Source organism: Mustela lutreola, chromosome 9 (genome assembly GCF_030435805.1).
Source record: "Mustela lutreola isolate mMusLut2 chromosome 9, mMusLut2.pri, whole genome shotgun sequence".
NCBI lineage: Eukaryota > Metazoa > Chordata > Mammalia > Carnivora > Mustelidae > Mustela > Mustela lutreola.
Window position 1 is genome coordinate 25,417,649 of NC_081298.1, and position 20,352 is coordinate 25,438,000.

Genomic DNA, 20,352 nt, shown 5'->3' on the forward strand with positions numbered 1-20,352 from the left:
AGACACAAAGACCAATATTGTATGACCCCATTTGTGTGAAACATTCAGAACAGGTAAATCCACAAAGTGGATTAGTGGTTGCCTGGGGTTGAGGGGGGGAGGGAAGAGCTAAGGGAAAATGGGAAGTGACTGCTATGGGACACAAACAAGGTTTCTTTTAGGGAGTAACAAAAACGTACTAAAATTGGTTGTGGCGATAGCTGAACATATCTGCGAATACACTAAAAAGAATTCAAATGTACATTTTAAATGAGTGAACTGTATGGCAAGTGAATTATATCTCAATAAAGCTATAAAAATTAGAAAGTACACAATGCCCCTCTCTACTTATCAGATAGTTCAGCCTCTCTCTCATTAACTAATATTCTTTCCTCTTCTGGAAAAGGAGAAGTTAGCATCTGAAGAACATCTGCCCTGTCCCTAGGTATACAAATGTTCCACGAATATGCAACTGCAAAGAGGTTTTGGGAAACCTACCAAGCCAAAACCTTTTAGAGAAGGTCTCTAAAAACTGCCTCCCAGATTCTGCTGGCATCATAGCAAGCCAAAGCCACTTAGCAGCTCAAATTCTAGAGAGGCCAGGGAAGCCCACAATAAGCACAGGAAGCTGGTCTGCAGACAGAATGATGATGCAGAGAGCCAAGCACAGTTCCTAAGAGACCTAGAAATCTCCGTCAGTTCCTGGGTATTGCAGTCTGGTTGTAACTTCCCATCTCAGGGCCCTGTGAAAAGGCCTTGTGTTCAAACTAAAGCTCCCTTTTGTGAGCTAACCTGAGGAATTTCTAGCCCATACAACTAAAGAGTACTGGCAACATTACATAAAGTAATTCATTCAAACCTCAAGAACAACCCTCTGGGGCAAATACCAAAATTCCCATTTTACAGAGAAAGAAACTGTGGGTAAGAGATAAAGTGGCTTAAACAGGGCTAGAGAGACCTAGGAACAAATAGAGGTCTGCTTGATGCCACAATCATAATCCTGCCACAAGGCTGGGATTATGCTCCTTAATTTCCCTAAGTTTATGGGGCTCAAAACCCTCTGGCTGAAGGCTGAATGAACGATGATTAACGAATACTTGGAATACTCTTGTGCGGAAATGGTGTTTTTGTTCTGTAGTTTTACCTGCACTGCTAGAGCTGAGAGGTTTCTTCGGTTTGTTCAGAGCTGGAGCAACAAGGGAGGGAGCCACTGCAGTTTCTTGACCTTGTCTGGCAGCTACAGGGTCATAGTCTTTTCCATCATAGTTAGCATCAAAAAACTTCTTGAACCACTGAACAAATTCAAAATTGTCCTGAAACTTTCCTTTTACTAATTTGTCCACAGGAATTATCTGCAGAAAAATACCAAGACTATTTAGCCCAAAGCAAGAGGTTTTTGGCAAGCATCAAACGTGTCCATGCATCAAATCAGTATAAAGCTCTACCAAAAGGAGAAAAAAAAATGTTTAGAGGCAAGAACTTGGTGCTAAGTAAGCCCCTGAAAGTTTATAGAGCAAGTTTCAAACAGTTTGCCTTCCACAAAGTACTTAGACCTGCCAACCCCCCCATCAAAAGGAATAAGAAATGCAAAAGAACACATATTATACATTAATCACATACACACATTCCAAGCACATCATAAGACATTCATTCCACTGAAGAGTAAATCTCCCAGGCAACTTGCATGGCCACAGTGCCCATCACCAAGTAGGAAACCCAGAGCACAAACCAACCACAGGTACCTACAGTGAACTGTGTTAAAGAAAATTCTGTCTTGTCAATCACATCGCAAAAAAGCTGGAAAAAATTTTCATCAAGAAAAAAGAAGGGCAGGGGAGGTAAATTTCTGTCTTAAAAACAGGTGAAGGTGGGGCGCCAAGGTGGCTCAGGTCACGATCCCAGGGTCCTAGGATCAAGTCCCGCATCAGGTTCCCTGCTCCACAGGATGCCTGCTTCTCCCTCTCCCATTCCCCCGCTTGTATTCCCTCTCTCGCTGTCTCTGTCAAATAAATAAATAAAATCTTAAAAAAAAAAAAAAAATAGGTGAAGGTAATAATCTGTCCCAGATCAGATTTCTACAAAATGGTATGTTTTCCTATTTTTTTTTTTTAAGATTTTATTTGTTTGACAGAGATAAAGTCAGCGAGTGCGCATAAGCACAGGCAGCAGGAGCAGCAGAGGGAGCGAGAGGGGCAGGCTCCCCGCTGAGCAGGAAGTCCAGACTTCCTGGGGGGGCTTGATCCCAGACCTTGGAATCATGACCTGAGCCAAAGGCAGACGCTTAACTGACTGAGCCACCAAGGTGCCGTGGTATGTTTTTCAAGTAATTCCAAACCTATTAAAATATAATCCTGTAAACATTTTTATTGTACAAAATACCTGTTATCAGGTATTACTTCAAATTATTGGACTGTCGGCCAGAGTTTAACTATCTTTTAACTCATCAAGGATTCCAGTTGCAATGATACTTTTATAAAAATGAATGTATGTGGGCACCTCGGTGGTTCAGTCAAGGTGGGATCAAGGCCCACATCGGGCTCCCTGCTCAGCGGGAAGCCTGCTTCTCCCTCTCCCACTCCCCCTGCTTGTGTTCCCCCTCTCTCTATCAAATAAATAAATAGAACAAACAAACAAAAAAATGAATGTACATAATATTTTGAACTATATCCACCTCTCTGAGCAAATAAATAGAATTTTAAGAAATTACTCTGTATGATACTGAAACATTGATAAACGAAGTGTTATCTGGAACTCATTCTCAATAATCTGTGAGTACAGCAGGTGGGGTAAAGGGATATCTGAAACAAACTGGCCATCATTTGATAACTGGTGACATACACGAGACATCATTACACTATTCCCTCTACTTTTGTATGCTTTAGAAATTTTCCTTGTTCATGCATGGGGCGTCTGGATGGCTCAGTCGTTAAGCGGTTGCCTTTGGCTCGGGTCATGATCCCAGGGTCCTGGGATCAAGGCGCACATTGGACTCCCTGCACAGCGGGAAACCTGCTTCTCCCTCTCCCACTCTCTGCTTGTGTTCCGTCTCTTGCTGTGTCTCTCCCTCTCTCTCTCTCAAATAAATACATAAAATCCTTGAGAGAGAAAAAAAATGTTTCCTTGTTCAAAAAAATAAAGTAGCAATTCTATAAAAAGAAAAATTACTGCACATAAACTAGGCCAAACTATGCTGGGTATCTAAATGATATTCATTCAATACAAATACATATTTCATATAGGAAGATTGATTTTTAAGTAAATACAGACCAGATACACCAGCAAGATAATTAAGGTATGACAAACTTTATTAAAAAACATTTCCTCATAAAATGGCTTAAAAGAATAAACTATTCTGGGGCACCTGGGTGGCTCAGTCAGTTAAGTATCAAACTCTTGATTTCAGCTCAGGCCATGATCTCAGGGTCATGAGACTGAGTCCCATCAGGCTCTATGGTTGGTATGGAGTTTGAGATTCTGTCTCTCCCCCTCTGCTCCTCCCCCCTTTCACATTCTAATAAATAAAATCTTTTAAAAAAAGAAAGAAAAATGGGGGGGGGGGAGGCTGCTTAATTTTGTGTAATACATTATCTACTAAAACAGAGATAATATTTGTCCTAATGAAGCCTGGTGGACTATGTTTCTGTTACTTTCAAATATCCTTAGGGGCAAAAGGGAAGTTGTCAGCACACACAAAGGATCTTCCTTGTACCCTACTATAAAAAGCAATAATTCTAGATTCTTCTCTTAGAACTACTTATTCTATCATATGGTATGCTTTATAGAAGTAAATCCAGAGATAAAAGGATTAAATCTCAGACTAATAAAGATTAAACAGTATTATTTTTTTTTTTTTTTTAAAGATTTTATTTATTTATTTGACAGAGAGAGATCACAGTAGACAGAGAGGCAGGCAGAGAGAGAGAGAGGGAAGCAGGCTCCCTGCTGAGCAGAGAGCCCGATGCGGGACTCGATCCCAGGACCCTGAGATCATGACCTGAGCCGAAGGCAGCGGCTTAACCACTGAGCCACCCAGGCACCCAAAACAGTATTATTTTTTAAAAAATCGTGAATACAGATTTATAGGCAGATTCCTCCAGACACCAGTAACTTCAAAATAAAGGAGAGGACAACAGGGAACCGGGGGAGAGGGTACAAAGAAATGCTGCTCCCAATAAATCCTATTTTAGCTGGAGAAAATTTAATTATATAAACTGAGGGGGGCGGGTAGAAAATGTCCAAAGTTACAGGCCAACATCTACATCCTTAGTAACAGTTTCTAATTAAGAAACACCCAAATGAAAGTAAATTTACTTACTTTGTCAACACCCATTCTCTTAAAACCTGCTTGTAGTATTTTGAAGTTCTGGATGTATTCATGTTCTAACTTAGCCTGGAATTTTACTTTCTTCAAGGCAATCGAGCCAGGGAACAGCATGTCCATAAATTGACAATAGGCAGCACCTGAACGAACAACAGAAGATTAATATACACACTTAGGTCATTAAATACTACGATTAAAGAAGCAGGATCGGGTGCCTTGGGGCTTAATCGGTTAAGAGTCTGCCTTTAGCTGGGGTCATGATCTCAGGGTCCTGGGACTGAGCCCCACATCAGGCTCCCTGCTCAGTGGGGAGCCTGCTTCTCCCTCTCCCTCTGTCCCTCCCCCTGCTTGTGCTTTCTCACTCTCTAACAAATAAAATCTTAAAAAACAAAACAAACAAACAAAAAAAAAAAAACAGCAGCAGGATGAACTGGGGTGCCTGGGTGGTTCAGTTGGTTGAGCATCTGACTCAGGTCAGGATCTCAGTGTCGTGAGATTGAGCACCCCCCTCCCAACCCCAAGTTGGGCTCCAGACTCAGTGGGGAGTTCTCTCTCTCCCTCTGAGGCTTTCCCGCTTCCCCCAACCCCACCCCATGTGCTCCCTAGAATAAATAAATAAATATTTAAAATAAATAAACAAAGAAGCAGCATGAACTTTTACCCAAACCTACTTAACCCACATACAATTTAAAAAGTTGTAAAGTAGACCTATAATAGGGTGCCTGGCTGGCTCAATCGGTAAAGCATGTGACTCTTGATCTTGGTGTTGAGAGTTCAAGCCATGTTGTGGGCAGTTTACTTACAACAACTTAAAATTTAAGAAAAAAAAAGTGAACCACAAAACCCAAAAACTTCAATACCACTTGACGTCAGAGTCAGTTTCTCAAAATCTATAACAAGACTGGTTTCACCTAAGTTCTAACATACTTGCAATCCGGAAGCCTGTGATAAGGAGAGAAGACATGTTCCCATGAAATGTTAAAACTTTGTAAGAAACAAATACGACAGGGGCACCTGGGTGGCTCAGTGGGTTAAGCCTCTGCCTTTGGCTCAGGTCATGATCTCAGGGTCCTGGGATCAAGTCCCACATCGGGCTCTCTGCTCAGCAGGGAGCCTGCTTCTTCCTCTCTCTGCCTGCCTCTCTGCCTACTTATGAACTCTGTCAAATAAATAAATAAAATCTTTAAAAAAAAAAAAAGAAAAAGAAAAAGAAACAAATATGACAATAAAATGACCAATACAAGGAAAAATGAATCCCTAGAAGAGAAGGAAGGGAAAAAGAGGTGATTCTGTCTGCTGTTTTGCAAGGATATACCCTCCTCCTGACCAGCAGGAGGAGGGATTTCCCAAGTATTTCAAAGAGTCATCCCCTGACCTAGGTTAAATAAATGTTTTTCTAAGGTGTCTGTCTCCCTGAGGTTTTACATCTCTAAATAAACTTAGCCTATCAGTTTATAAACAGAGTTAATTTTTTTTATTTTAAAAGCAACTATAGAAAACAACTACATATATTTCATCCCATTTCTTTCCAATTCCATTCCTTCCCCCACTTGCTCATTTTTTCCCATCAGCCTCCCCAAAAGTATTTTCTTGGGGCTTAGAATTCCCATGAATGTAATTTCTCTAATGCCTACCGAACTGCACTCTCCTAAGATAGGGCAGGCTTCACTGTGCACTTAGTGCCCTTGCAGGGCTGATGTGCCAAAGGAAACAGCCAGGGAAAGAGGCAAGAAATCCGGTGACTAAGCAAAACGTGTTCTGCAGAATGAGACTACCATCATATGCATATTCAACTTACTTTAAATCAGATCAATCTGGCTCCCTGCCAGTTCTAGCATAAACAGTGCCACCATCATTATTTTTGAAAAGAAGATGCAAAGAGCAGAAGCACCTCCATGACCAAAGTGACATTCTGAGTAGAAAAAAAGCATCAAAAAGTGAAAGCCTGGTTTTCGAGGTGCCAAATTTACTTCCGGATCTAATAAAAATATACTGAAGGAATTCTATATACCAGGCACTGAATTAGCAATATTTATATTTTTAAAATAGGGACACAAATAGCTTCCTAAATGCTAGAGGACAATGACCCAGTTTAACAAACTAATAGTATAAAGAAGGGTAATACGTTACTTTTTTTTTTTTTTTTTAAAGTAGGCCCCACTCCTGGCATAGGGCCCAACACAGGGCTTGCACTCACGACCCTGAGATCAAAAACTTGAGCTGAGATCAAGAGTTGGCCACTTAACCACCTGAACCACACAGGTGCCCCTGTTATATTTTAAAAGAGATTTTAAAGTCATAATTTACCAACTGCAATATACAGATCTTGTTTGGATCCTGATGCATACAAATCAACTCAAAACACACGCATGCGTGCACACACAATAATCTACTAGGCATCTATATCCACAGCACTGTGTTATACGTGAAAGGTATTTTTCTGTGTGCATTTACTAAATACACACTATTTTCAGGCCAGCCACTGACTTCCCACTAAAGTCAACCGAACCACTTGAAAGCAATGGTCATCTGCTTCTCACAAAATACTTCCTTGGGGTGCCTGGGTGGCTCAGCTGGTTGGATGTCTGCCTTTCGCTTGGGTCACAATCCTGTAGTCCTGGGATCAAGTCCCTTGATGGGCTCCCTGCTCAGTCAGGAGTCTGCTTCTCCCTCTTCCCCCTGCTCTTCCTCCCTCTCTATCAAATAAATAAAATCTTTTAAAAAGAAAAAAATTTGCTTGAAGAACTATCATAGTTCTTTATTTTAGAGCTGGAAAAATCCTTAGAGCCATTATAATTTAAAAATGGAGGACAAAAAACTGTGGCCCAAGATCACAGGGCCAGAGACTAAAGCTTAGGACCAGATCCCAGGTATCCTGCCCTCCCTATCCACTGCTCTTTTCCACAGTGTCACGACATCCTCTTACAATACCCTCCAGCTGAATAAAGAAGCATCTCCTGGATGGGGGAAAATAAATGCCACGTTGCAACTTGCTGAAACAGATGATACAGAAAGAAAAACTAAGACCTCATTAAAAATGGACAAAGCAAGTAGGACAATTCACAAAAGAAGTATAAATGGCCAATAAACACATGGGCAGGGGGATACAGTCTAAGAAAGTAATTAAAAAAGAATAGGGCAAGGATTCACTTATGAAACTGGCTATGCTAACTTTATTCACAGGAGTAAGAAACAGAAACAACCTTTATATCCAATAGTAGAAGCGATCAATCAGCACACCAGCTGCCTGAGAAATAAGGAAATCTAGCATATGCCACGGAGTGTCTGCACACCACGCACGTCTCCTAATCCATGCAGCAAAGGAACTATGGAGGCCAGGCTAGAGCAGAGAAGACAAGAGAAGGGGGAGCCGAAAACACTCAGTGAGGGCCACTCTACAGGTTCAAAGAACTGTGCTGGGCCCTTGGAAACATGCAAAGGTCCTGAACATGGAATGGAAGTGAGGGAACAGAGGACTGGCTGACAAAAAACAACCAGCATCCCCTTTCTGATACAAGTAATCCCTCATCCAAATCATTCTTTCCTTGATGACTATCTTTCCAAAATACTTGATGACTAGCTCGCAAACACAAGGAGACTATGGAGTGGAAATGAATCTCTAAACAACCTACCAACTATGACAGAAAGTTATCCTCACCTTACCTAACAAGAGCCAAGCAAAGACTTGTTTCACTGTTGGGGCAGGTGGGGCGGGGCAGGGTGGGGTCACAATGCTGACAAACCTCAGCCATTTCAGAGGCAACCAGCACATTAATGGTGTAGGACCTCAGAGCTTTGTGCTCCCAAGAGAAAGACCTATTCCTACCCTTCAAGGCTTGGGTTTCGTAGAAAATTCTAGTCAGCTCTATCCTCGGCTCATCAGAGATAAGACTAGGAGGGACCAGCAGTGTTAAAGGCTACTGGGATTCTGCTTAGGCCTCAGAAAACACAAGGGTCTCAGGAACCTCACTTACTCCAGAACTCCGATGCCCCAGCGGCAGGCCTTCCACAGGGACATCACGTCTGCAGCTCATCCTGTTTGGCCTCACACTGAAAACTGAGTCCTAGTTTTCTAAATATCAAAGTGAAACACCATGCAACCATCTACATACTTGGAGAGAAGTCGTATATACCTCTGAGGAAAACTAGCTACGAATGAATAAAGTTTGCTTACAAATCATAGTTAAGTGTCCTGCACTTAGCGCTCTCTGCTATGGAAAAGCACTTTATCCAGGGTAAGAAAAATGGCAGGTAGGTTGCAAAGCTGAAATTCTTCACAGGGATTTTCAATGAGACAATATCATTGCAATAATTATATGTAATTGCCATTTGTCTAACTCTCTTCCAAATGCTTCTTTTAAAAAGATACAACTTGAAAAAAAAAGATATGTATGCAGCCAAAAGAGTGTATATTCTGTGGTGAGAAAGATCTGGGTTCAAAACCAGGCTCTGCAATGCATAAGCTGTGTCCCACAGGCAGTCTCCTTGTTTGTAAGATGAGCATATGCACACTCCCTTGAGAGATCTACACTCACATCCAGGGTCTGGCACAGACTCCGTATCTGAGAGCTATTTTTACAGGTGGGCCTGGTTCAACTACCCCAGTTTAAAGGAGTTGTCCAAAATCACACAGCTCAGAGCACACTGAAGCCTCTTCACACCCAGTTCTAACTACCCACAACAGCTCCCTCTCTGAATGAGGTTAAATCTGGAGCCAGAGCATATGTGTACCACTTACCTACACATGAAAAGACATCTAGCGGCACCCAGGTGGCTCAGTCGGTAGCATCCAACTCCTGATTTCCACTTAGGTCACGATCTCAGTACTGTGAGATCGAGCCCCGCAAGGAATCTGATCAAGATTCTCTCTCCCCTTCTGCCCCTCCTACACCCACACCTACATGCTCTCTCCCTTTCTCTCTCTGAGAATAAATAGATCTTTAAAAGAAGAAATCTAAATTAAGAAAAATATATTTCAAAGTATATTTAAGAAAACAGGTAAATTTTAGGGAGAAATTCCTGGTGAAAAAGTCGGCCCTGATGAAAACCGGGATGACCTCATCCCCACATTAGTCAGAAAACACGGGACAAGCAAGTGCTTTAAGAGCCTCAAACAAATGAGGATGTGATGATGGGACTGAGGAAACAGAAACTGGGGGGGAAGACAGCACAGGTCTAAGGCTAACAACCTGGGCCTACGCTAACCTGTGCCTGCCACAACTAAAGTAACGAGTGAGAGACTAGCATGACTCATGCACACCATCTTTTCACTACACAACTTCCTAAAGAGCCTCCCCACAACCATCTGCAAAATGGAGATTAACCTTCACAGAGGATGGAACAAGAGGAGCAAATGAAACTAAGAGCAAGACTGGGATCCAGCTATAAAATAAGGAAGAACAGAACTGAATTCATTTTATTTAATATAAATGAAAGCAGTTAACTGTATTTATTAATTTGACAGCAAGCAAGCACACACGAGCAGGGGAAGGGCAGGAGAGAGAGAGACACTCTCAAGCAGACTCCCCCCTCGGCACCTCCCATGACCCTGAGATCATGACCTGAGATGAAATTATGAGTCAGACACACAACAACTGAGCCACGCAGACACCCCAAAAGCAATGGGGGCACCCGGCTGGCTCAGTTGGTGGAGGATGCACTCGTGATCAGGGGGTTGAAAGTTCAAGCCCCACGATGGATACAGAGATTAATTAAAAATAAAATCATTCATAAATACATACATAAATCCAAATGGCACCGGTAAAGGAAAAGTCTGAGCCCCTGCCGAGCAGGGCATGGGGATTGAAGAACCCCGGCTCCTGATTTGAACAAAGGTTCGAGTCTCAATTCTGTTCTCGGTTCTATAACCCAGGACTTGTTACTCAGTTTTCTAAGCCCAGTGCCTCATCTGTAAACTGGGGTTAATAAACATCTCCACCTCATAGGAGATATAGTGAGAACTGCATGAAGAGATATTGGGAAAGCATTTACATAACCCTGGCACATAAGTGTTCAATCAAATGACTACTGTTGTTACACCCAATAATAATTCTAATTCTCTCCCACAAATACGGTAAGAATTGAAGTAGCAGCAACATATACATCTCATCCTTCTGGCATACTCTTAACCCCACCTCTATCTGGTAGACCCAGTTTTGGTAATTCCAACACAATCCTTATCATGTGAGGACAGTCCAGGGCAGGCAGAAGAACCCCCAAAGATGAGACAGGAAGTCTTTAGAGGAAGTAGAAACCAATAACATCTTCACGAAAAATAATTACCAAGATCCTAGAGTTCATACCCTCTGATCTAGTAATTCTATTTCTAGAAATCACTAGGGTAAAATTAGAAGCCACCTAAATGTTCCCAAATCAGTAACATATTAATTCCAGAATACCATAGAAATAGCACAAGGTCATTAAAAACAACTTATTTTTATGATAGTGAATAACACTAGAGAATATCCACAATAGAGTCAAGTGAAAAAACCTGGAACATACACAAATATATAAACGTGCATAGAAAAGTGAAAGAAAACAGCCCAACAGCAGTTGACTCTGAATAATGGAACTAACGGTATTTTTTATTTTCTTCTAGTTTTCTCAATGTCAATTAGCATACACAGGAGGGGTGCCTGGGTGGCTGAGTCGTTAAGCCTCTACCGTCGGCTCATGTCATGATCCCACGGTCCTGGGATAGAGCCCGTGTAGGGCTCCTTGCTCAGCCGGAAGCCTGCTTCTCCCTCTCCCACTCCCCCGGCTTGTGTTCCCTCTCTCGCTGTGTCTCTGTCAAATAAATAAATAAATTCTTTTAAAAAAAAGTATACACGGGGGAGGAAAAAAAGTTTCTACTCTGGTCTTAAATCATTACCTCTCTGTAATATCCTTGTTAAGCAACAGTTCAATAAAATTGTGGCTGAAATGGCATTTGCCTGACTTTGGTGTTGTACTATTTGGGAGTAAGACATGCTACTGATAAAACTAATATAAACTAGAACAGTTACAAATGTCATCTTTGAAGGAAACATTTCAAATCTGGATGCCCAAGAGTGCAGATGGAGAAGCTGGGCTAAGCGACAGGCCTCAGAATGTCAAGATGGTGGCAAAGAAGCACACTCTCCCTCAGCACAGCTCCTTCTAGAAGTGGAACTGGGGCAGGGCTAAAAGGAAGAAACAGGGCAGCCCGGACACAGAACCTGAACCTGTGGCCTCTGAGGTCAGATACAGGCCTGTATATTCCTGAAGGACCTGCAGGCTTTCCTGGAGAAATAGTCTAGTGGATTTCTCTTACCTGAGCACAACTGTTCGATCTTCGTCAGATTCAGCTGCAGAGACTCATTGATCCAGGCCAGCATGTCATGTCGACTTAGGTTATCACTGGTGACTGATGTTGAATATACGTTCACTGCCATCTTCTACAGCACGAGAGGAAAAGAGAAGGGCTTACGTTATTAGGTGCACAAGGGAGAGCAAGCATTTCCTGAAGAGTCAGTCACCCAGAGCAGACCTGTAGTAGACTCAAATTTTTAAGCCTCGCATTCTTCCCCAAGAGACCAAATCAGACACTAGGATTCCAGCCATGAACTTGGACTGCCACACACAGGCATAACCCTAAATGAACTGCCCAACCCCTGCCAGCCTAAAAGTTAGGCCCCATTCTAATATCATTAGTATTAAATTTTAAGGAACCAGAAACACTAAGTAAAGAGATGACTGACTGAATGCTCAATGAAGGGGGTGCTGGGTGGCTCAGTTGGTTAGGCACCTGTCTTCAGCTCAGGTCACCCTGGGATGAATGGAGCCCCATATAGGGCTCCTTGCTTAGCAGAGATCCTGCTTCTCCCTCTGACCCTCCCCCCAGCTCATGCTCTCTCTCACTCTCTCATGCACTCATAAATAAAACCTTAAAAAAAAAAATGCCCTATGAAGGAAGCTGATGCACAAACAACGTTCTCTGTTCAGAAAACTTATCGATTAGTATCAAAATATTCACAGCAGTTTCCTTCAGATGGTGGGTCTTTATTAATTCCTCTTCATACTTTTCGTTATGTTCCAACTTTTCTTTAAAGACTTTAAATACCCACTTTTCATAAGCAAAACAGTAAATAAACTTTTCAAAAACCTGTGTACTACAAACGTGGTGGGAAATGACCTTACAGTGAAGGCTCCTTGGTCCCAACACTCTCCTGAACCACCTGGGGACCAGATGCCTGAGGAGCTTCACAGATACTTGTCATTTACTCTGCCAACTCCCCACAAGGCTCATCTCCTCACTTTACATATGAGGAAAGAGAGGCTCAACCTAGAAGCCCTGGGAACTGGCAGCCAAACCTGCCCAGCCCTGCAAGACACATTCTTTCCCTGCCACTAGCAAATGCTGCCCCTCACTGTTCTGCTAGGCTTTTTTTTTTTTTTTTAAAGATTTTATTTATTTATTTGACAGAGAGAGACAACAGCGAGAGAGGGAACACAAGCGGGGGAGTGGAAGAAGGAGAACAGGACTCCCACCGGGGAGCACGCTGGATCCCAGGACCCTGGGATCAGGACCTGAGCTGAAGGCAGACACCTAACACTGAGCCACCCAGGCACCCCACAGGCTTTCAAATTCAAAACAACAAACACACAGAAACATAATAACTTAAAATGCTATTAAATGTTTATGCCACCATCATCCTCATTCAGTCAACAAACATTTACAAAGCACTGTTCAAGAGCCAAGGAAACACATAAGCAAGAGGGACAAGTTGCCTATCCACAGGTAGTTCATGTTCTAGTACTGAAGTCTGACACGGACCAAATACACCAACAAATGTCATTTCATATCGACCATTTAGAAAATGGGGGTGGTGGGTAATGTGGTCAGGGAAAAGTCTCTTTGAATTGACGTTTGAGCTTAACAATCAGAAGGAAGCAGCCACATGGAGATGTGAAAGGTGGGTGTAACCCAATAAGCAAGAGGGAGGCACAGAAGGAGGAACAGAAGTGGGAAAAGAAAAAGCCAGATCATGTTAGGACTTGGCCAGCCATTGTAAGGAGTTTCAATTTTATTCTGTAATTGTTAAGAAACCCATTGTGGTGATTTATTTTTTTTTTTTAAGATTTTATTTATTTATTTGTCAGACAGAGATCACAAGTAGGCAGAGAGGCAGGCAGAGAGAGAGGAGGAAGCAGGCTCCCCGCTGAGCAGAGAGCCCGATGTGGGGCTCGATCCAAGGACCCTGAGATCACGACCTGAGCCGAAGGCAGAGGCTTAACCCACTGAGCCACCCAGGCACCCCCATTGTGATGATTTAAAGAGGGGAGAATTCACTCTCCTTTAAGTCTATGAAGGAGTTCAGGACACCCAGCCCCCACACCCGAACATGCCACTTTGGCAAGTGGATTATTTTGAGCTGAAGGCACTGGAGACCCTGTTGAGCCAAAAAATTTTTGTCCCTCTGGTAACCACATAGAAGAATCAACTGGGGGTCTTTCCCAGTTAAATTTTATCTAAGTGATCCATCGTATGGCAGGGCAAACATCTAACTGCCAAACACCTACTCTTATCACTGTGAAATGCTTTCCTTTCCTCTGAAATTCCAGACCCCTACCTGCTTCTTCTGAGAGTAACATCCAGAGCTCATTTTGCCGGTCTTTGGCATTCCCTGTACATACACCTATTAAGTTTTATTTTCTCCTGTCAATCTGTCTCATGTCAATTCGATTCTCAGTGCAGCTAGAAGAACCTTGGAGCAGATGGGAATTCTTGCTCCCCAATATATTTGAAAAAGCACCCCAACTGCTGGTAGAGCACAGTAGGAAAGGAAAACTCAAGCAATGACGGAGGGGTAGGTTGATTCAGACTTAATGAAATCCCTGGTCAGTTACCAGGAGGACAAACAACTAACTATAAAAGTACCAGATTTCATAGTGACCTTGACACTTAACAATTTCCCTCATTTCCTGAGACACCAATATTACCAGTGGAGGCGGGAGGTAAAAACTCAAGAGCAGGGGCACCTGGGTGGCTCAGTGGGTTAAAGCCTCTGCCTTCGGCTCAGGTCATGATCCCAGGGTCCTGGGACCGAGCCCCACGTCGGGCTCTCTGCTCAGTGGCGAGCCTGCTTCCTCCTCTCTCTCTCTGCCTGCCTCTCTGCCTACTTGTAATCTCTGCCTGTCAAATAATTAAATAAAATCTTTTAAATAAATAAATAAATAAATTTAAAAAAAAAATAAAAAACTCAAGAGCAAACTTGGAGCCATCACGAGAGCCCATGCTCTCCTGCGGCACTTCTTTCCATCCACCTAGTGCCTAGAGTATGAACTGATCTTCCCATACCAGTCTCCTGCATGTCTCATTGAGTCATATAGTTAAAGAATGTGAGGGCTGGAAGAGACAGAGATCTACCCAACCAATCCCCTTTTTATAAGCAGGGTGACTGAGAGCTGGCAAGATAAATAACTTACCAGGTGTGTGCCCTCACATCCCATATTTGCCCATCACTTGGCACAGTTCCTCGCACAGTGAGCACTCAGTAAATGCTATATGTTTTCAGGTTGGCAGGACACTATCAAAGACACTATCAAAGCTTATCTATATAAGCTTTTTTCAGAAAGTAAACCATCAACACTCTTACATTTTTAAACTCCAATGATAAAACCATTTTTCTTTAAAGATTTTATTTATTTATTTGACAGAGAAGTCACAAGTAGGCAGAGAGGCAGAGAGAGGGGGGGAAGCAGGCTCCCCACTGAGCAGAGAGCCTGATGTGGAGCTCAATCCCAGGACCCTGAGATCATGACCTGTGCCGACGGCAGAGGCTTAACCCACTGAGCCACCCAGGTGCCCCGATAAAACCACTTTATACAAGAAACCCAACACAATTTCGTTTCTGACTCCACTGGGAAATTAATTCCAGTTCCCACAGCACTTCATACAAACCTCTACAATTGGCATTATCACACTGGACTGTCATTATCTCTCATTTCTGAATCATTCCCAGACTGGATTTGAGCCAGGAGGCAATCTGCTCTATGGAAAGACCTGAGGATTTCAAGCCAAGAAGACCTCGGTTTGAGTGTGAAGCTGTCACTCTTTTGCTGTATAACTCTGGGCAAGTTACTCAACTTCAGTACACCTTAGTTATCTTATGAGTTAATGCCACCTATCTAAAAACTACGAGGTGAGGTTTAAATGAGATAAGGTACATAAAATACTTGGCATGGTATCTGACACACAATAGGTATGAAACAAACAAGATCCAGGGTAGGAAGAGACCTAGTCCCACTCATCCTCCTGCCTCCAGTGCCAAAAACAGTGCCCAAGACCTGCCACCATCTCTCATCCAGATCCACTGCAGCAGCCTTCATGTTAGTCTCACCACTTTAATCTGTCCCTACACAGCAACCACAGCAAATTTCCTGAATCACAAATCAGATCAAGTGTCTCCCCTACTGAAAATCCAAAATGAATGGATAAATGAAATGCATACTGTATGCAAAATACTATTATCAGGAACCAAGGAGAGACACATCCAAACAAAAAATTGTCCCAGGCTAAGTACTTGTAAACTATTTTGGTGACATTCATACATACACTGACTATTGTATAGGTCATGCTACCATAAAATTAAGCAGCTGGTTCAGCCACGTGTGTCTCCTGACCACACCCCAGCTCAGAAAATGTTAATGGCCTTTCATCATCATATAATTTAAAACTCTTTCATTAGCAGTACCTTAATACCTGGTCCCATGTGCTCCACAAACTCTGCAGCCACTAAATACATGAGGTTAGGCACCCTGTGGATATGCAATAAACATCTACCGACTCAACCAATTAATTGGCTCTTCCAGGCAGTCAAAACAGTCTAGTCCTCAGAGCTATTACTCTCTCATCCAGATCCACTGAAGCAGCCTTCATGTTAGTCTCACCACTTTAATCTGTCCCTACACAGCAACCACAGCAAATTTCCTGAATCACAAATCAGATCAAGTGTCTCCCCTACTGAAAATCCAAAATGAATGGATAAATGAAATGCATACTGTATGCAAAATACTATTATCAGGAACCAAGGAGAGACACATCTCCTTGAGTAAGCTACAGCTTACTCTTCCTCCTTAAGGATTTCATTGCTTGGCCTCAATGGAAACCCCACAACCACTGTTCAAGCCTCACCTTTAAAAGCTCCATGATCCAGGGCTCAACTGCCTTGAAAAAGCTCTCTTACCTCCTCCCCAGGTATTTCTCCTCCTTCAGCAGTTCTCCTAGCATGTTCCCAAACCCATTCTGACTGGATGCTGGCTGAGGGACACCCTATTACGTTCAAGGCATCCTAGTGAGCCCTATGGAAAGAGAGGGAGGGAGGGAAGGAGGTAGGTACCGCCAGAAGACAACCATGTGACCCTGAGTAAACACCTCACCTTTCTGGATCACAAATGGCTCACCTGTAAAAGATGAACAACATATTTTGCACAAAGGGGTGGTGAGGATTAAATGAGAATTTAAGCGAAAACACTTCAGTGAAAAGCACATCAAGTCTTAAGCTTCTCTTTGTGCCAGAAACCATGCTGGGCACTCTGACACAGCACCACCAATGGCACACTGGTAGGAAACACACTAGCTCTCTGGGAGACAGCATAATATAGAGGATGACAGCCTGGACTCATGATCACAGATGTGGCTTCAGCCAACTGCTGGACAGCGTGAAGTAAATCACTTGAATTTTCCGAGTCTCAATCCCTTAATTGTAAAATGAAGATAGAATCTGAGATAGTGTGGTATTAAATGATACAGTGCCCCATCAAGCACTTAACACAATGCCTGGCACATTGCAAGTGCCCAATTAGCCAAGAGCCGCTATTATTATCTTACAACATCCCAACAGGTAAGTGAGTGCTAGGCCTGGTGTACCTTCCCTCAACAGGCCTCAGGATGCTCATCCTCAAAATGGGGGAGAGGCCAAACTGTTTAAGCACCTCAGGGCAGCTGTGAAGCAGGGGCTGAAAAAGCACTGTTCATATCACCCTGTTACACTGTCTTCATAGTAATTATATGAAATTATCTTGTTCATGTATTCATTTCCTTAGTTCCTATCTGTCTCCCCACCACAATGCAGACGCCTGGAGAACAGGCCTTTGCTCAGCACAGCGCCCAACAGATGCCCAGAGAAGAAAGGAAGGAGACCATTGAGCTCTTACTTTTTGCCACGTGCTGTGACAAGAGCTTTCGGCAGTCTTATCGTTGTCCCCGTCTTACAGATGAGGAAACTGAGGCTGAGAGGTTCAGCACCTGCCCAAGGTCGCACAGCAGGGAATGGAACCACGGTCTGAATTCCAACCGAACTCTTGACCATCAGGCGACACCGCCTCCTACAGTGGAGGTCGCCAGAGCTCCCAAAAGGACTCACTTGAACCACACACACCGCCTACCCCGGCCCAACTAACCCGGAACCTCTCACCACCGCTGTCCGAGTCCCACACCTAGGCCGCGGCCCAGAAGCCCCCACGCCGTCGAGGTGCAGCCCCCACTTCCGGCCCGAGGCCCCGCCCCTGGCAGAGCTGAGCGCGCGCCCCCAGCCCAGCCCGCGCGTCGGGTCACGGCCCCGCCCTTCCCCCCACCCGGCCCGATATGCACTGCTGTGGAGAGCCGTCCAGGCACCGCCCGCAGGGCCCGCCGGCGCCTGCCGGGCCCGAGGCCCACCCGATAGTCCCCCGGCCGCCGCCCCGTGCCCGCTAGCTGGCTCACCGGCTCTCGGCAGGACCCCGTCCACTGCCCGTGCCCGGCTTCGGTTCCGTCTTCGTCTCGTTCAAACCGCCCGACCCCGCCCGCCCGCCCGCGCGATGACCTCACACGCACCCCCCCGTTACGCACCGACGTACAGGTTCGTCATTGCGCGCCGGCTCCTTTTATAGAGAGGGACTCAGGCACGCGCCGGGGGCGGGGCCCGGTCAGTGATCGACGGCTGAGGCGCCCAAGGGGCGGGGCGCCGGCCGCCAAAGCATCCAACCACGTGGTCTGACAAAGCCAATGAGATCCCGCCCCAGACCGGGTGTGACTCCGCCTAGATGGCGGGATCCAGTTTGGATCTTCCACCTCAGGAGCTTCAAGAATTGGTTTTCCAATGAATTTCTACAGAAGTGGGTTATCTGGGGCGCCTGGGTAGCTCAGAGGGTTAAGCCTCTAACTTGGGCTCAGGTCATGGTCTTGGAGTCGTGGGATCGAGCCCCACATCGGGCTCTCTGCTCAGCGGGGAGCCTGCTTCCCCCTCTCTCTCTGCCTGCCTTTCTGCCTACTTATGATCTCTCTCTGTGTCAAATAAATAAAATTTTTTTAAAGTAGGTTATCTGATAATAAAGATAATTGATAGGCACTCTGAGGAACGGCCTCAGAGATACATTCTGTGACCAGTCTGTACTGACCCTGTAATCGCGTCATCCGTTTATTTTCCTTAGTACTTGTGAAATCTTGTTTGTTCTTTTATGCCTTTACTGTCTGCCTTTCCTTAAGTTCCACAGAAGCAAGGATCTTCTACGTCCAGTGTCCCAGTGCCTGACTTGCTGAAAGAATGAATTAAACCTACTTTACAGAAAAGTAAGCTGAGGCTCAAAGAGGTCAATTGACAGTATCACAGAAGATGACCGATTGTTTTGAGCTGGGTTTTTGTCTAGATATCATTTATTCATGAAAGTTAAATTAAAAATTCTTTAAGATAATAATAATAATAATTAAAAATAAATAAGTTTCCTATCTGGGAGGGGAGGCAGAGGACAAGACCAATGGCTCAAATCACTGTTTAATCACAAACCAGACTTGGGTGCTAGTCAGGAGCTATGTGTGGCAAAGGTGACAGCACCTAACACTGAATGAAGTAGGGTCCTGGAAGCCTCCTTCTGGGTCAAGTCTTACCAATTAATCGCCAAAACCTGCAGGGAGCTGGGGCAAGAGCTGTTTTATCGACTGGTCTGGAGGTATTTCAATTTTTTAACCACCAGAACTACCAGTTGTCTTCCCGAAATTCAGCACTCCAAGAGTACATCACAAGGACCCTGACCTTACCCAAGCAGTTTGGGAAGGCTCCTAGAGGTGATACTTGCTCTAAAGATGAAATGTTAACCTAGCAAAAGATTGGAAGTAGGAGGGACGCCTGGGTGACTGAGTCAGTTAACCGTCTGCCTTTGGCTCAGATCATGCTCCTAGGGTACTGGGATCAAGTTTGCATGGGACTCCTTGCTCAGCAGGGAGCATGCTTCTCCCTCTGCCTGCCACTGCCCCCCAGTTGTGTCCTGACAAATAAAATCTTAAAAAAAAAAAAAAAAAAAAAAGATTTGGAATAGGAAAGGGCAAACCAGAGGATACAGCAAAGAGTCCAGTAGCCTAATGATTACAGCAATAATGGTAATGCTGGCATCATAGGGTACTGACAGGAAGCATGGGTAATTGAGTAAAAACATTCACAAGTGCTATGGAGCAACGTGAATTACCTCCATTTTAAGCACAAAGACATGAAGTTTCCGGCAGGCTAAGTGAATTTCATAAGTAACAAAGCCAGCAGGTCTGGGTTCAAATTCTGACCCTGCTAAGAGAATCACGAGATGTGTGTAATCGTCTTAGATGACTTCTAGCACACTGTATGTAGATGCTCTCAGTAAATGTCAGTGGTTCCTGAGTCTCTTCTGATTGTTAGTATTTCATGAACTTCAATTAGTTGTCAGCATTACCTAAAGGTGACTTTGGTTGGTGGAGAGCATTAATGTGGAGGATGAGACAAGTCAAGAAGGGCCTCAACTGACAGGCTCGAGTTTGGACCCGATTCTGGGAACACAGGTCATTACCAAAGTATTCTGAGCAACCACCTCCAAAATAAAACTCATTTCCCTCTCAGGATCTGCTCCCAAAGAGATGAGAAAGGGGCATGTGACCTGCTTAAAGTCTACTTTCCTCCCTCAGGAGGGGAGTAGTCAAGATTATCTGGGTCAGATTCAGCCTTGACTGCAAAAGGCCAGAGAGTGATAAGAAAAAAAAGTATCTACCCAGAAAGACAAAGAGCTATGGGGACTTCAATAGTGTCTTTTAA

General features: G+C 44.0%; 1 protein-coding gene across 3 annotated transcripts in view; it reads right to left on the reverse strand.

The window, feature by feature from the left end:
• Nucleotides 1-18,130, reverse strand: part of MAPRE1 (microtubule associated protein RP/EB family member 1) — a 28,055-nt gene extending 9,925 nt beyond the window's left edge. The window contains exons 1-4 of one of the 3 annotated variants that reach the window (XM_059133545.1): nt 18,024-18,130; nt 11,592-11,715; nt 4,295-4,440; nt 1,124-1,331 (exon numbers count right to left, since the gene is read on the reverse strand). In XM_059133545.1, coding sequence (XP_058989528.1) covers nt 1,124-1,331; nt 4,295-4,440; nt 11,592-11,712 — 475 coding nt within the window. In that variant the 5' untranslated portion in view covers nt 11,713-11,715; nt 18,024-18,130. Of the gene's footprint in view, nt 1-1,123; nt 1,332-4,294; nt 4,441-11,591; nt 11,716-17,476; nt 17,656-17,722; nt 17,808-18,023 lie in introns of those variants that run through there. The other 2 variants (XM_059133546.1, XM_059133547.1) reach the window with 2 other exon arrangements.
• Nucleotides 18,131-20,352: the final 2,222 nt, after the last annotated feature.